At 49.4% G+C, this 16,815-nt stretch overlaps 2 protein-coding genes across 8 annotated transcripts; both read right to left on the reverse strand.

Moving 5' to 3' along the window:
- Positions 1 to 15: 15 nt before the first annotated feature.
- On the reverse strand, positions 16 to 3,705 carry C20H6orf136 (chromosome 20 C6orf136 homolog). Its single transcript, XM_027958868.3, is given in 10 exon segments — positions 16 to 312; positions 403 to 472; positions 1,077 to 1,277; positions 1,455 to 1,543; positions 1,817 to 2,218; positions 3,014 to 3,210; positions 3,213 to 3,302; positions 3,305 to 3,431; positions 3,433 to 3,484; positions 3,486 to 3,705. Coding segments are annotated over 10 exon segments (1,470 nt in total). The 5' UTR covers positions 3,614 to 3,705; the 3' UTR covers positions 16 to 198.
- Positions 3,590 to 16,784, reverse strand: ATAT1 (alpha tubulin acetyltransferase 1). Of its 7 annotated transcripts, XM_042237424.2 has the most exons (14): positions 16,670 to 16,784; positions 16,146 to 16,206; positions 15,942 to 16,033; positions 15,757 to 15,817; positions 15,268 to 15,381; positions 15,002 to 15,103; positions 9,834 to 9,879; positions 9,646 to 9,714; positions 8,002 to 8,073; positions 7,589 to 7,832; positions 4,812 to 4,891; positions 4,678 to 4,720; positions 3,888 to 3,991; positions 3,590 to 3,695 (listed from the first exon to the last, which is right to left on the reverse strand). In XM_042237424.2, exons 1-14 carry the CDS (start codon positions 16,774 to 16,776, stop codon positions 3,664 to 3,666), a joined length of 1,227 nt encoding a protein of 408 aa, XP_042093358.1. In that variant the 5' UTR covers positions 16,777 to 16,784; the 3' UTR covers positions 3,590 to 3,663. The 7 variants fall into 7 exon arrangements, with proteins under 7 accessions (XP_042093358.1, XP_027814673.1, XP_027814676.1 ...); XM_027958872.3 differs by lacking the exon at positions 3,590 to 3,695 and having other exon boundaries at positions 3,966 to 4,329; XM_027958875.3 differs by lacking the exon at positions 3,590 to 3,695 and having other exon boundaries at positions 3,966 to 4,329; positions 16,379 to 16,784.
- Between the last annotated feature and the right edge of the window lie 31 nt (positions 16,785 to 16,815).

Raw genomic sequence — 16,815 nt, forward strand, 5'->3', positions numbered from 1 at the left:
CGTGGAAATTGGATCTCATATATTCATGTAGATTTTATTATTTACAAGTTAAATTACACAGCAGCTTTACATAGCATGAGATGCAAAGTAGAGGAGAGCGAAGAGGGGAGGTAACTGGCCCTGAGGCTCTCAGCTGCCTCCACCGCCTCTTTTTGTGCGTAGCAAAGTCATCAGTGCTGCCTTTGCCCCAGTTCCTGATCAGTCCTTGGAACACAGGTGTAAGTTCGGTTCTGGTTCCGACAGCCCCAGAGCCACCAGGGCTCCCACTAACAGCTTCTTCACAGGTGCAGGGGGTGAATGTGATGGCATCAGCTAAAGCGAGAAAGGTTAATGTAGCTGGTGTGATGTTCTACTCTGTCACCCCGCACACTACCCCCCGCCCCCCACAGCCCTAGCACTCACTTTGTCTAGGCGATGGCGACAAATGAGGCCGTTGGAATTCAGGTAGAAGGTGGAATAGGCATCATAGGTCCTGGTGAAGGGAGAAAGAGGCTCACTGAGAGAGAGGGTTATTGGTCCTAAAGTTTTAATTCAAGCATTTGTTTAAACTAGTAGTTCTTAATCTTTGCTATGTGTTAGATTACCCGAGGATCTTTTAAAAATCCTGACTTCTACTCTGGGCCTAATTAAATCAGGATGTCTGGCACCAATATTTTAAAAAAGATTCTTGGATTAAAAAATCCAAGAATCCACTGTGCAGCAAAGTTTAGGAACTACCGGTGTGGGCTTAGGCTAAGAATTTCTCGGGATTCTACTCTGGGCCGGAAATTTACCAAGTACTTTACCCAAGGCTGTGAAGCACAACTTAGGAGACAGGTTATTTTAATCTGTTCATTAAGTATATGAGTCCCTACTATGTGCCAGGTAATGTACATGAAGAAACTGAGTTCAGAAGCTTCCTGTATACTCAAAGTCCCTATTTTTGCTATATTAAAGTAGACTAAAACAAAGCCTGCCTTCAAGGAGCCTGCAGTCAAGTCAGGGTAAATGGAGGATTGTCTAGGAGACTAGCCTGCAGACTCGCCAAAGGGTGAGATTAGAAAGTTGCAGTGTGTTTCTTTTCTCACTTCTCTTACCGGTAAAGCTCCTCCTTGTCACGCTTATAAAAACGAAGAAAGAGCAGGTGGATAGGCAGTCCCACAAGCCGCCAGCGGGCTTGCAGGGTCCAATTCTCAGGGTGGCGTGTCAGCTGCAGAATTTCTAGCCGAAGCTGTGCAAAATAGTTCCAGGCCAGGAAGCGGCAGAGAGTCAGTGACAGAATGTACCACGTCCGGCCTCTGAGAGGAAGAGATGGGGAAAAAAATCTCATGACAGCACAATCAGAAAACCAAACTCTTCTCTGACAGAGGAATTGGGGACGGTGGTGAGAAGCAACTTAGGACCTTCTCTAATAAGTGAAAATAGCACTGGGTCCTTTTCCTGCCCAAGGCCCTACCCGTTCAGTGGATTCTCACTTGGTACGCATGTTCAGGATCTCATTGATGAATTCCACATCCGATGAGTAGAGAGTGTAGTCGTGGGAGTGAAGGAAGAGATTGGGAAGCTAGGTGGAAGAAGGCGGCGTGAGACCAGGAGCAAAGAAAAGATGATCCTACTCCTCAGTTTTCTATACTGAGTGTCTCCTTATTCTTGAATGAAAGGTTATCTCATCCCTAATTCAAACCAAGGAGTATCTTTTCCTTGGGAAATGTTTGGAACATATTTCGATGCCTGTCTCATGGTTCCGAGAAAGAATCCAGCTGACTAACTTCTTATTTTTAAGAATTACCTATCTCTCTCCCCATTCTGGACAAAGCCCACTTTTGAATGGACTTACCTCTTGTCTCAGTCTCTCATACATGACAGCCAGGTGCTCCTCCATACTCGGATCTCCTGATGGAGTGGCAGGGGAAGGGTGGGCGGTTCCAGGGGCTTGGAAAGGTATCAGAGCTCCAGGACAGGGGCAGGGAGGCCCCTCAAACAGGCTCCTGAGCCCATCCAGGCAGCCGCTATGTAACTCGGGTCCTGGCCCCTCCTCCCCCTTTCCTGGGGGGAGAACCACCCATGGTGAGGTGAGGGCTTGGACCTGAGGGAGAGGCAGTGGGGGAGCTGGGGGAAGCAGTCGGGTGGGAGGGCTTGGGGGTGGGGGAGACCAGAAAAGAGGCAAAGATGGAGAAGTAGTGGTTGTGGAGTGAGGCCAAAGGGGTGGGAATGGTAGAGCCCATGGAGAAGACTGGTCCTAAGGAGGAAGAACAAAAGAGCAAAAAGATAAGAATCCAGCTGCCTAATGCCCCTCCATCCAAACTCTGCCCATTAACATGCTTCCAATCCACCTGCTCCTTCTGACAGGAAAGATCGAATTACTAGAGAAAAAATTCATCTCCATCTCTGCTTAAAACAGGAGGATATACTTTTTTGTGACTTAAGTACAAATACCTATCCAAAATAGCAAATACGTTTAGATTTAAGATTCCAAACCTGTTTGGGGGCAGGTCTGTCTCTTACAGCAAGAATCACAAGAGTGCATACTTAAGAATGAACAAATGAATGAATACCAAACAGGTCTGGTTATATTGTGGATGAAATGATGCGGCCTCTAACACAACTCCAGGAGTATGTGAGGCGGCTGTTGCAGAGAAAAGAACAACTGGAACTAGGAGACTTTGGAGTTCCAATTCTATAATGTGACGTTAGGCACTCTAATTCCCTCAGCCTGAGTTTCCCATAAATGTCCTATAAAGAAGGACGATGAAGCCACACTGAGTCACAATGAGGCCTTTAAGAGATAATAAATGTTCATAAAACTTTGCGACCTGTAAAGTATATAAATGTAAGCTGGGCTCCTCTAACGACACGAAAAAGCCCAGGAGACTGTTAAAGGCTGGATGGACCTCATGATGCCCCTGGGTTACTGATGTTGAAACTGCGATGAGGCAGAGGTCACTCAAAGTCAGGCCTGAATCGAGCTCCTTCGTTTTCAAGGAGGCCCCGAGGGGTCTTATTATCGGGGAAGGCGGGCAGGCCGCGCGGGTACCTCTGTCCCCGACGGTGTCCCGGAGGCGCCGTCTCCGCCGGGGGCGTGGCCATCTTGCCCGCCCGGGCACAAGGGCCCGAACCGGGTCCACTCGGGCCGGCCTTCCCGCCGGGACCGCTATCCCGGTGCAAGATGCGTGGGCTGCAGAGCGCGGCCCGCAGGTCCGTCTGGTCGGCTCCCTGGAGGCGCCGCGAACCTCTCCGCCCTCTGTCCTTCAAATCACCTCCAGACACAGGTAACCGCGAAGACGCGGGAGAAATGCGGACGCGCCCCACCGCGCCAGCCTCAACCCCGCCTGCCCCTCAAGATCCGGGAGACAGACGTCCCGTGCGCGACAGGGCTGGCAGCGCCGCCCTCCGGTCCCTGAGGCCCCTCGCCCCTCCACTCGCGGCTCCGCACAGGTGGGAAGCAGTGGTGGGACGTCAGTACGCCTGCGCGAAACGCGACGCGCGCTCCGCCCCACGCGCCGGCTGAGGAGGGTCTCTCCCCGCCCCCTCCTCTCCCCTCCCGCTTCCTCTCGGCTCTCACCTGGACACGAGCCTGATAGGCGCGGAGGCAGGGGCCCAGGCGCCGGGCCGCCCCCCGGCTGGGCTGGTACATGATCTTCCGGGAATGGAGAGAGCGCCTCCTGTGTCGGGCCTCCGGCCTCCTCACAGGGGTGAGCGCGCCCCGGAGCCGGCTTCTTGAAGGGGAAAGGAGGGGGGTGAGGGGCTGAGGGGAGGGAAACGGAGATGTTGCGCGCTTGCGCACTGCGGCGGGTTCCAGGGAGGCAGTGAGGCGCTAGGTCTACAGCAAGTGCGCCTGCGCCCGCCGAATCGGAGGCAGCCTCAGGGCGCTTGCGCAGTAAATTAGCGGCCTAGAGCGCGGCTCTCACCTGTACGCTTGCACAAAAGTGGGCGCTGGTGGGTGAGAAGTGGGACTGAAATAACGACATCCGCAGTTCTCAGTAACGTTCGTGGTAAAAAATACTTTATTGCTCTGGTTAAAAATAAGATACAAATGACTTGGCACTGATTTAAAAAAAAGCCTGTAGAATGAATAAATGAATGAATGAATACATCCACGGTGAGGGCAAGCTTTGACTAGGTCCTGTGTGAGATAGAAATAATAATGACTTTGAAGGTGTGAGAGGGGGCTGCGGTCACCAAGGCCTGGTGCTGCGACGTTCATGCAAGTTCCGAATGAACCTGGCGTTGAACATGTCCCCACCCATTGTCCAAGCCTGGGCTGGTGGAACCTGGGCCTGTGGAGGAACTGTGTGCATAGGTTCCTCCCCAGACCCATGCTGGGACAAGACCTGCTCCTCAATGGCACACCTAGTAGGTGGGAGGGAGATGGAGAGTGGGTTACACGGGTACTAAAGTGAGGATTAAGAGCACAGCTTCTTCAAGGTCTGTCAGGCTCTTGGACAAATGATGGGGTATGAGGCAGGAACCATTGGTGCTATGTCCAAACCTGAAACCCCACAGAGTGGCGCCAAAGGGAAGCACCAGAGTTGAACCTATGGGGAAAGAGGCTTTTAGGTTGTTAGGTGGAAGGCTCTGTGGGAGGAGCTGGTGTCCAGTTCAGAGAGTGAGATTTAGGAGGAGGAAGCAGCTGAGAGTGATGTTAGAAGAGGGGTCAGAGGTGGTGAGAGGCTGGCAGGGAAGGGGCTCAGACCTCACCTATTCTCTGTTTCCTGTTCCCCCTGCTTCAGTTCTTGGTTGCCTGTGGAAATACCAGGCATGTATATGGGAAGGCTGTAGTAGGTAGTGAATATGGCCTACTTGATTTGAGGGTAAGGAGATGAGTAACTTACCTGTATTGGGACATGAGGAATTCAACCGCCCATGGCGGCTATAGCTGCAGCTTTGGGCTACCAGCCCTGGGGGCGTCCCGCTGTAGAAGAAATGTGAAATGATGGGGAATAGGCTACAGGATGAAAGATGAGTGGGTATGGAGGAATCAGGGAAGAAGAATAAAAGAACAGCACAGGAACAGAGAGGGGGTAGTTATTATTCCTATGGGGTTTAATACAAGTTGTGCCCGAGAGAAGGGAAGGGAGAGCATTGTGTACCCCAAGGTTTTCTGGAGCAATCCTGATTTGCTGCTTTATTATTTCTAGCTGAGGCAATGTGTTAACTGTAAGGTTAAATGTGATTGAAATCATGTTATAAAAAGATTCAGGGGAATTCCCTGGTGGTCCAGTGGTTAGGACTCTGTGCTTCCCTTGCGAGGGGAACAGGTTCCATTCCTGGCTGGGACATTAAGATCCCACAAGCTACACAGTGCAGCCAGAAACAAAAAATGGATTCACATAAAGGCAAAAAAAAATTTGCTGAACCAGGTGCTCTGATGTTTTGAGTTGGAAAACACGGTTACCTTAATTATGGGATACCTTAGCCAGAGGGGAAGAGGGAGTGGCAAAGCTGAATTTAGGAAAAGGATTGCCTAGAGAAAGAGATCCAAGGGTTTAGAGAAGAATTATCCAAGAAACAATTAGGGGATTGTTATCAGAAGGCAATTAATTGGCTCCTAGAGATGTTAGTAAATCTTAATATCTCAGCAAGGGCTGGCCTGGGGTAAACAGTAGGAGTTACTACAGAGAGACTAGAGGTTTCTGGAAAGAATGGAGGAATAGATACAGAAGCCTATATGGAGGGATCCAGTGACTACATTGGAGGAGACAGAATCTGCAGGAGAAAATCCAGCAGTGAAGATGGGGACAGGCAGACACCAGATCCTGCGAGCGGAGCTCTAAGCCTCCTTGCTGGAAGATCTGCAGATCTGAGAGGTGAAGAAGAGGGCCAGAAGTCCTGAGAGACCAGGAAAATACAGGGTGACGCACAAACGAGGCTGAGACCTTAAGGTTTGTTTGGGTTTTTTTTTTTTTTTTTTCATTGAAAATGTCCATTTAAAAAACACAAAAGAGTTCACGCTTTATTCAGACAACACTGAGAGGGAGAAGAAAAAGGAGGAGTGAGTCAGAAAAGAGGGAGATCCTGCTCCCAAGGATTTGGGGGAACACATTAGGGGTACCTGAACTAGCACACATCCAGAGGGTAGGGAGGGAAGGATTTCTATAGCCTGGGTATGGAGCAGGGGAGGATTCTTGCTATGGAGGAAAGAAGAGAGGAAGGCCAGAGGAAGAGTTCCCCCATCATCATCAAGACAATCTCACAAGACAGGAATCTATCAGCATATCTAGCTACCGGGGAGGGATGGATGTGAGAGGGTATTCCAGGAGCTAATAGAGCCTTGAGACTCAGGCTTAGCTTCTGAAACTTGGCTAAGAGTGATCCTAGGGTGTTGGCTGGGATCTACTGCCAAGAAACAGACTCCTTCAGAGGACCTGGACCTGCGGAGGTGGTAGTGTCTATAGAAGCGTGGTGAGTCTAGAGTCCCACGGCAGACATCAGCTCAGGGGTCCTGACAGATTAACACATACACGAAACATGTGGAGATTAAGAGTTTGGCAATGTTGAGTGGATCCCGTGGGGAGCTGGTAAGTCCCTGTCCTACCTGACCGGACTGCTACGAAGCAGAGTTCGTTCAGTGGCTGGCATCAGCAGGCTGATAGGGTAGCTGCAGCCGGTAGCACAAAGCAGTATTAGAGCTACCAGCAGACAGTGCAGAGGGACTACAGGAATTATTCCATGGACAAGACTCTTTTAGAAAGGTTTCCCTGGCAGAGGAGGCCTTTGGACCTTCCGTGATGTTCTAGAATCTGACAGCAAGCAAGAGTGTGCTTCTCTGGATAATTAGTATGAGCTGCCCAACCAAGAGGCCTGGCAGCAAATCAGGCTGTCTGTGGGAGTGTTCAGAGCCCAAGTTAGGAGAGAAGGGCTGCTTTCTGTTGTAAGAAAAGCTATGAAGTGTTAGGCTACCTGGGACCCTGACCACCCAGCTGTCCAAGAAAGGGGTAAAGGGAATCCTACGGGTTCTTGTCAAGTTCCCCTAGATGCTGGGGGATGCAATGGGAGATTGGGTCTGGGGTTCTCAGGGAGAAGGGTCTCCACCCTCGCCAGGTCTCCCAGGGAGGGGAGGGGGTTAGCAGTCTGTCAGTATCGACTCTCATCAGAGCGGGGAAGGGAACTGGGGAAGGATGTTATGGACAGGAGAGGGGGAGAGGGAAAATGGAGGGGAGAGAAAAACAGAAAGAGAAGTCAGAGGTGAAGAGAAAGCTGGGGAGAGAAATAAAGGAGAGGCCCAGTCCCTGCCTGCTGGGGTGGGCTCCCGCCACACAAGGCACTGAGCCGGGGCCAGTGGCTCCCTAGGCTGTGTCAGAGACCCTGCCCCCTCCCAGCAAGTGTTAAACCACAATTTCCCAACCCCCCCACCAGTGGGTCTGCGTTCTTCCTAACCTTCCTCTAGGCACTAGCATCCCTAGGCTCCCCCTAAGTCCTATTCTGCTCCTTAACTGTAATTTATTTCCAGACCATTTCCACACATATCTTCCAGTATATTCTCAAAACATCTTAGGAGTCTCCAATCCTCCTGTCCCATTGCTTCATGTCTGATTTACACTGCCCTCTGCCATTTCTAACTGCCCTGTCTGACAGTCCTGAGGCTCCCTAACTCTCCAGCTCCTGTTACCTGGTGCGGCGCCGCTGGGCAGGGCTGCCCCCGGGGTCAGTAGCAAGCAGAAGGCGGGCGGTGGGGTGGGGGGGGCAGAGGCGCAGGGAACGCAGCAGCTCCTGCTCTGGCACAAAGGGGCGGAGGGGGCCCCGTTCTGGTGAGTTTCCCAGGCTGCTGGAGCGAGGGGGTGGGTGGGCTGGAGGAGTCGCACGGCGAGGGGCCCTGTTCAGGGGCCACGGAGGCTCCACAGCTACCTTCAGAACTGGGGGGAGGGAGAAAACAGAGCAAGACAGAGAAAGAAGGAAAAGGACAGGGAAGGGAGTCGTGAGAGCAAAGATCAGGGAAGGAAAAAGAGAAGTCAGAGCCTTAAGAGAGAACAAATCCTTCCCCTGGGTTGAGGCCCCCCAGGCCCAGATCCCCTGCCGTCTTACATTCTCGGTCACTAGAGGAGTATGGCTTTATGTCTCCCTCTGCTCGCTTGGGTGGCAGCTTCCTTGCTGGAGCTGGGAGTGGAGAGGACACAGGTGAGGTGAGTGTGGGGAGACGCACTGTGCACCCTCCTCCCGGCCACTACCCCCGCGACCCCAAACCTCTGGTCCCTGACACCACAGTTCCTCCTGGGCAAGGAGACGTCAGCTCCGCCGCGGAAGCAGCTCCGTGGCAGTGCCATCACACCAGAAGGGAATTCGGGGGGAAGGCTGGAGCATTTTGAGGAGAGCCAGAAGGAGTAGGCCGAATGCAGAGTTGGGGGAAAGATCCAGGGGAGACTCTGGGGCCTGGGAGGTACAGGAGAAAGGCGGCCAAGGGAGGCGAGCTCTTACTGTCAGTGGGCGCTGTCAGGCCCCCCTGGGATTCGGGGGCAGAGCAATGGTCCCAGCCGGGCCAACGAGGACCCCAGGTCCCTCTAGATGAGATGGACAAAGCCCTTGGTTAATCAGGAATTGCTGTGGAGAGGTTAGGGGAAGTTGGGGTGGGGCAGAACCTCTCCTTCCAGGGCAAAGATAGGAAGAAATTTACATTTTATTAGGAGGGGGAAAAAAAGGATGAGGAAACAACACAGGTATCTGGAAAGGAGCTACCAGAGAAAGTAAATGGGAGGCTAACAGACTGTCCAAGCTCAGCCTCCCACCTCCTCTCTTCTCTACTTGCCCCTCCCTTTCCCTCTCAAGAGGTTCTTTCTCCATCATGTGTGGCAAAGGAGACTGCCCAGTGGATCCAGTTAAGCTTTAGGGTCCCCTCCCCTGTAGACCTGGTCTTCACTGTCCTTGTTGGCTCTCTCCTCATAGCCTTTGGTCAGTAGGAGCTGGATGAAGGGGAGGTCTTGGAAATCAAAGCCAGTCACAGATATGAGCTGCCTCTCCCTGCCTGATACTGGTGGATGCTAGTCACTGGGGACACTGTTGTCTGGGTGGTGGTTACTCTGTTTCCCGGCCACAGAGGAGGTGAGAACTAGCCACAGAGCAGCTTCTTCAGAAAGGGGGCCCTTCTGTGCAGGTGTATACTGCACAGCCAGCAGAAGGCTACACCCCTCCGCCTTGAGAAGGAAGAAAAAAGGGTAGGACTCAGCCTGGCACGCAGCATGTGTGTGGATGAGGATGGAATGCGGAACCTGGCAACATTTCAGTACCTCCTAGGCTAGGTTTCTCCACTGTTTGGTTGGAAGTGTTACAAATTCTGAGTGTTACCTTCAAGAACTAGTATTTAAGCTTTGGACCATTCGTGTCACTATTCTATGACTGGAAGCGGAAGGGGAGACTGCACTTGCCTGTCGCTCACTGGCTGACAGAGCCTGAGGGGTTTAAGAAGGAATATGACTTTTGGCCTATTTTGATGGGCCTGCAGCAGCAAGAGGCTCCATCAATGCCAACGGTCAAACAGGCTCCCAGTGAGTTTGCTTATTAAAAGTCTTGCCAGGTATAAAATACACTGAGCTCCCATGGATAATGTCTGTTGGAGACTTGGGTTGCTTTAGAATTCTCTCAAATTGCCCACAGATCACACACTGAGCTCCTGGTGGCCTCCAGGGTGACTAGCCATCACAGCACTACAGATCCACCCATTCAGTGCAGCTTTACCAGCGGGCATAGGATCGAGCGCGGCAGCACGAGAGTGTCGAGTTGCCCTCAGGGAGGTAGCAGGGGGCCCTGTGAGGAAGGAAGCGGCGGTGCCCCTCAGTGAGGGGGCCGGGGGGGACCAAGAATTCACCTCTTTCCTTCCCCTCACCCCAACTGCTTGACCAACACACACAGGTGAGAAAACTTACGATGCTGATGGGCAAAGAAGCCTTCGAAGATCACAAAGTTGTTCACCTGTAAGAAGAAACGAGAGAAATAATAGTTGTCCGTTCAGCTACTCAGCACATACTTGGGTATAGAACCCTAAGCTAGAAAAACCACAGCAGGAACAAAAGCCAGCTTTCCTGTCCTTGTTGACAGACTCAGTCAGAATTTCAGGACCTGACAAGCTGACCCTAAAGCTGGACTGCAGAGGACCTCAAATAGCCAAAATAATCTTCAGGATTAACAAAGGAATAATAACTTTGGGGAGGACTCACACTTCCTAAGTTCAAAGCTTACTCCAAAGCTATGGTAGTCAAAACAGTGGTAGAAACACAGGATAGACAAACAGACCCTTGGAATGAACAGAGTCCAGAAACAGTCAACTGATTTTCAATAAAAGTGAAAGACCTTTCAAAAGGGAAAGTATAGCCTCTTCAACAACTGGTGTTTGGACAACTGAATATCTACATGGAAGATACTGAATTTGGATAAAAAAATAACTACAAATGGATTAAAGGGGGTTCCCTGGTGGTCCAGTGGTTAAGACACTGCACTTCCACTTTAGGGGCCATGGGTTCGATCCTTGGTTAGGGAAGTTCTGTGTGCCAAAGAAAAGAAAAGTGTGTGGCCAAAGAAAGAAAAAGAAAACAGAAGAAGAAAAAAATGGATCAAAGACCTAAATGTAAGAGCTAACACTATGAAGCTCTTAGAAGGAAAATCTTGATTACTTCGGACATTGTTTAAGAAATAAATGGTGTATTTCTTAAATGGGACATTGATTTCCTATTAAGAAAATGAAACCCCATAAACAGGAGGAAATATTTGCAAATCATATCTAATAAGGGTGTTGTGTCTAGAACATAAGGAACTCTTCCAACCCACGAACAAACAGGCAACAAACACAATTTAAAAAGGGGCATAGGACTTGAACATTTCTCAGAGAAGACATGCAAATGGCCAGCAGGCACTTGAAAAGATGCTCAACATCATTAGTCAAAAGGGAAACGCAAATCAAAACCACAAAGAGAAACTTCACAGCCATTATTATGGCTATTATAAAAAGAAAAATAACACATTTTGGTGAGGATGTCAAGGCACTAGAGCTACCATGCATTGCTGATGGGGATGTAAAATGCTGCATTCACTGTGGAAAAAGTTTCTCAGTTCCTGAAAAAGTTAAACACTGGATTAACCACATGACCCAGGAATTCTACTGTTACATACTCTTAGGTATATACCCAAGAAAACTAGAAATATACATGCTTGGAGGCATGGCTGGCCCAAAGCTAAGTAGCTACACAGGGGAGAACTGGGACTCAAACCCTAGACTCCTGATTCTAGCTGAGGCATGTCAGTCAGGAATACAGTGTAGTCATCAGAGTGGGCTATGGGTTCAAATTCAAACTCTAACATTAGCTGTGCACACTTGGTCAAGTCCCTAATCTACATAAACCCAAAATGGGGTCAATAAGAACTACCTGAAAGAAATGTACAAGGATCAACAGAGATAATGCAATGTAGATACCACACAGAGCTCATGAAACATTAGTTGTTATGATACTATCTATCTATCTATCTATCTGTCTGTCTGTCTGTCTATATCTATACACTCCATTGGAGAAGGAAATGGCAACCCACTCCAGTATTCTTGCCTAGAGAATCCTGTGGGCTGCCATCTATGGGGTCACACAGAGTCGGACATGACTGAAGCGACTTAACATGCATACACTCTACAGTGCCCTGCTCTTACATGTTACTTGGGTAATACATTTGATGCCAGATACTGATACTATGTTCCTTCTGTTGCTCTCTGCTGCCTCTTAATGGAGAAATGATGTCCTGCACGTTCTAAGCAGACCCTGTCTATCTCCTGCCTTGACCCTGCTGTAATGTCTACCATGACATTATTCTCCTCCAACAAGCATATGCTCAGCACTCCAGCCAAACAAAAAACTGCTTGCAGTGCCCTGAAAAGTATATTAATATCTCTCTGACTTTGCTCATGTTTCTTCCTGCATGAAAAGCACTTTAGCCTGTCCACTTCTGTCCCCCTGACAAACACTTTTCAAGATTAAGTCAAGTCTTCCTTTACCCAAGTAAGCACTCACTTTATGCTTCCTCTGTAAGCACATGAATGAATCACATTACAATGGATTAACTGTCTGTGCTCCTATGCAAGGCTCGCTTGTCAACCCAATCCCAAGCCCACTCAGCAACACTGCCTCAGCAGATCTCTTGATTTTCTCAGTTCTTCCCACTTTCTCTGACATCATCAAATTTTGAGTCATTCTTATGCTGTTTGTTCTTATGCAGCTAAGAAGAATCAACTCTTTTGATCCACAGCCCTCTTGAGCTCTTGCTCTATCTCTGTTGACCTTAAACCAGGATTTAAGAGTTACCTATTCTTGCTGTCTCCAGTACTGAGCTTCTTAATCTCTTAAACCAGGGGTCCCCAGCCCCTGGGCCACACAGCAGGTCCATGGCCTGCTAGGAACCCAGCCACATATCAGGTGAGCGGTGGCAGGCGAGCCGAAGCTTCATCTGTGTTTATACTACTCTTCATTGCTCCCATTACTGCCAGAGCTCCGCCTCCTGTGAGATCAGCGGCAGCATAATCAATGTAACGCGTATGAAAAATCCCGAAACCACTCCCCCCTTCCCCCACCTCCACTGGGTCCATGCAAAAATTATCTTCCACGAAGCCAGTCCCTGGTGCCAAAAAGGTTGAGGACCGCTGTGACCTAAACTCACTTCATCCAGGCTTCCACCCACCACTGAGCTGAAACTGCCTGTCAAGATCACCAGTGGCCTCAAGCAGCTAAATCCAATGGTCACTTCTCAGACCTCTTCTTACCTCATGGATCAGCAGCATCTCACTCAGTAGGCTATTCCTTCTTTCTGCAAACAGTTTCTTCACTGGCCTTCCAGGTCACTTCTAATTTTGCATCTACTCCGCTAGTCACTTCTGGGCTACATTTGCTGCTACTTCTCCTCCCAGACTTTCCAAGAGTGCCTGAGGGCTCAAGTTCTTGGATCGGTAACTCACTCCATGGTGATTCTCATCCTGTCTCGCTGCTTTCAAGTATCCTACAGGTGCTGAAAACTCTCCACCTGAAACCTCTTCTCCCAACACTATGGGAGCAACCAACTGTGTACTGAACCTGAACTCACCACAGACATCTCCAGTTAACATATTCAAGGTGGACTCCTACTATTTCCCCCCTCCAAAGCTGCTCTTCCTTCCATCTCAGTTGACGCAATTTCATCCTTCCAAGTGCTCAGGCCAACAACTTTGGGATCACCCTTAACTCCCTCTCTTTTTTCTCCACAATCAATCAAGAAACCTTACGTGCTTTAACTTCAGAATACCTAAAATCTGACCACTCCTTCCCACCTCCACTGCCACCATCTTGGTCTGAGCCACCACCATTTATCATCAGGATTGTTGCTTCTTAATCTGCTTGCACTCTCACTCCTCTACTGCACATTCTCAACAAGCAAAGTGCTCTGGTTTAAAGTACATCCCATTAGGGACTTCCCTGGAGTCCAGTAACTAAGATTCCACATTCCCAGGGCAGGGAGCCTGGGTTCAATTCCTAGTAGGGAGCTAGATCCCACATGCCACAAATAAAAGACCCCGGATGCCACAACTAAAGACCCCACATCCTTGACGGAGACCCGGCACAGCCAAATGAATATTAAAGTAAGTCCTATCATATTCCCCCTCTGCTCAAACCCCTATGATGGCTCTCCTTTTTTCACTAAGAGTAAAAGCCAAAGTTTTTGCAATAACCTACAGGGCCCCAAGTGTCCTTCCTTCCCTGTTACTGCTCTTATCTCTTCTACAACACTCCCCACTCACTCACGCTGCTCTAGCCACACCAGCCAAATTTATAGGCCCACTCCACCTCATGGCCTTCACACTATTTCCCCTGTGTGGGATGCTCCCCCTCCAGGTATTAATGGCTCATAGTCTCACCTCTTTAAGTTACTGCTCAAGTGACACTTTCTCAGTGAGGCCTTTCCTGCTTATCCCATTTAAACTTGCAATCCCACACACTCCCATCCTCACCAGGGCATTCCCACACCTTCTTACTTGCTCTTGTTTTCCTAGAGTGCTTATCGACAAGAGTATCTACTTATTTATTATGTTTGTCTCCCCAACTAGAATATAAGCTCTGTAAGAACCGAGACTTTTTTCTGTTTTATTGAATGAAGTATTCCTAAAGCCCAGAATATTGCTGGGTGCTCAATAAATATATGCTGAATGGACAGACAGTATTAGCAACATTATATTGCATCTACTTACAAACCAGCTTCCCCCCAAATAAACCAAATCTCTCTGGAGACAGGGAATGTATATTATTCTGAGCCCTTACTAAATTAAATCTTTTTTCTTTTTTAGACTATCTCTTTATTTTATTTTTTTTTATATGTATAACATTTTTTTTTTGTTTTTTCTTTTTTTTAAAAGTTTTTTATTTTTTTAATTTTAAAATCTTTAATTCTTACATGTGTTCCCAAACATGAACCCCCCTCCCACCTCCCTAAATTAAATCTTGATTGACTAAGTAATGGCCTATGTGAAAATGAAGAGATGAAAATGAACTGACTTATGTTTGGGGTATAAACATGCTTTTAGGTGTACACAACAGTCCAGGATGAAGAACAAAAATAGATGAGATGATAATGAAACAGCTCCAGGATGAGAGATGGTATCCCCCGATCCCGCCCCTGAACTTAGCTGTATAAAGGAAGTCCTATACAATGGGGCAGAGAAGGCAATGGCACCCCACTCCAGTACTCTTGCCTGGAAAATCCCATGGGCAGAGGAGCCTGGTAGGCTGCAGTCCATGGGGTCGCTAAGAGTCGGGCACGACTGAGCGACTGCATTTTCACTTTTCACTTTCATGCATTGGAGAAAGAAATGGCAACCCACTCCAGTGTTCTTGCCTGGAGAATCCCAGGGACAGTGGGCTGCCGTCTATGGGGTCGCACAGAGTCAGACACGACTGAAGCGACTTAGCAGCAGCAGCAGCAGCATACAATGGGGAGTAGGGACTGCTTGGAAGGTCCCTCTTCTTTGCCCCCCAAAGACTAGGTAAATTCAGTGGGAATGCTCAGTAGGGATCTATTCTCTGAAACTTCTAACCTGTGGGACAGTGGTCTCCAGGTTGTAGTGTTTATTCAGGAACTTCAGCAGCTTCTGGGAGGGTCTGTCAATGGCCAGTTGGTGTGGTTCAACTCGCTCCTTCTGCAGGGAATAAGAGACTGAGGGTAGGAGAAGGTGTGGGGAAAGCAGGCCAACAGGAATCCTGGGAAGGATATGGGAACATGGTGGGGGTGGGAGGATGGGAGGCAGGGCCTCTGGGAGGACTGAAGGCCTCTGGGAAGAGCTGGCAAAGAGATAAGCAATACCTGCAACATATGCTGGAAGAGTTCTCGTCCGTGGCCGTGGCGTTGAAGTGACTCATGGATGTAAAAGTCCAAGATGCAAAGCGGTTCTACCTCATTGTGAGCCTCACGATCATCCTAGGAGGTAAAAGAACAACAAAGATTTTCTAGGGACTTCTCTGGCGGTCCAGTGGTTAAGAATCCGATTTCTAATGCAGGGGACGCAGGTTTCATCCCGTCAGGGAACTAGGATCCTACATGCTGCAGGGCAACTAAGCCCATGCAACACAACTCTGTTCTAGAGCTAAAAGAAAGCCCATGCCCCACAGATAGGAGAAGCCCCTGCATTGCAACAAAGAGCATGCACCTCAATGAAGATCCAGAGCAGCCAATACTAATTTTTAACTTAAAAAGATCTTCTAGGACTCAAACATTACTTCCACCTTCCAACCTCCAGCGCTTCTGTTCTCAGGAGCCAAGGCATATGGATTTTCAGTCTCCAATGACACTCACCAGTACAAAGAGTTTCTTATATCCAACTTTAAGAAAGCCAACAATGGCTCCTTTTCCAGCCCTGTAGGATGAAGAAAATAACAAGCTATAGTGAGCACCTATTTGGAAGAGGTAGAATCAAAACAGGGAAAGGGGCTGGGGGAGGAAGGAATTAAGCACAGGATGGAAGAGCACTTGACACTCACGGTCGAGCTGAAGTATCTTTGAGTATATACATAACGTGGCGATTACTCTGCATCCTGGATGCACTGGTTATGGGAGCAGGAAGATGCTGGGCCTGCCAGGAATTTTAAGACACACTTTCCACAAGTCCCTTCCAAAGGACCCCTGCCTCCCTTACCAGCTGTCCCCAGAGGCCTCCCCTTTACCATATGTAGACTCCCCAGTACCTTAGCAGAGGCCTTGCCCAGCTCATCTACAATGGTCATAATTTGTTGCTGCAGATCAACACTACAGAAAGAGAGATGAAGAGTCAGATAGTCACTGAGTTAAAGGGTCCTGGGCAATCACTCCCTGGGAACTTAGGCCATAAACCCAGGTCAGTACTTCACGCCCTCCCTCTATCTTGGAGTCTTCCAATCCGATTTCCCACCCTACTCTGAAACCCAAACTTTTGCCACACCTCCTTTCAGGGTGGTACACTCCCTTCTCCATTAAAATTACTGTGGGGAAGCAGGAAGGGCAGGTCAACCATATCCTTCGGTTGCGACCATGCATTGGGCCAAGCGGCGAAAGGTGGTAGATTCAAGCCCCGATCAACCCCACAAGGTCTAGGGTCAAAGGTCACCAAAAAGGCGAGCCAGGACATCAAAAGGAGCGGTCACTAGTCAACGCGAGAAGGGGGCGTGGTGCCTGGACCAGGTTCCAAGTGGAACCGGGAGAGAAGGGCCGTAGGGAAGATTTGAGATGTCACCGGGCCGGCGTTGTGGTTCCGGGTCGGCGGGCCGGGGGCCTTAGGTGCTGGTCCAGCACCGTGATCCGCTCCGGGAGCAGCGCATCCACATCGAACGGGAACTCCATGGCCCATTGTGCGCGGTCGGACCCGCCCCGCGCGACGTC

The sequence above is a fragment of the Ovis aries genome, chromosome 20 (assembly GCF_016772045.2).
Source record: "Ovis aries strain OAR_USU_Benz2616 breed Rambouillet chromosome 20, ARS-UI_Ramb_v3.0, whole genome shotgun sequence".
Classification (NCBI taxonomy): domain Eukaryota; kingdom Metazoa; phylum Chordata; class Mammalia; order Artiodactyla; family Bovidae; genus Ovis; species Ovis aries.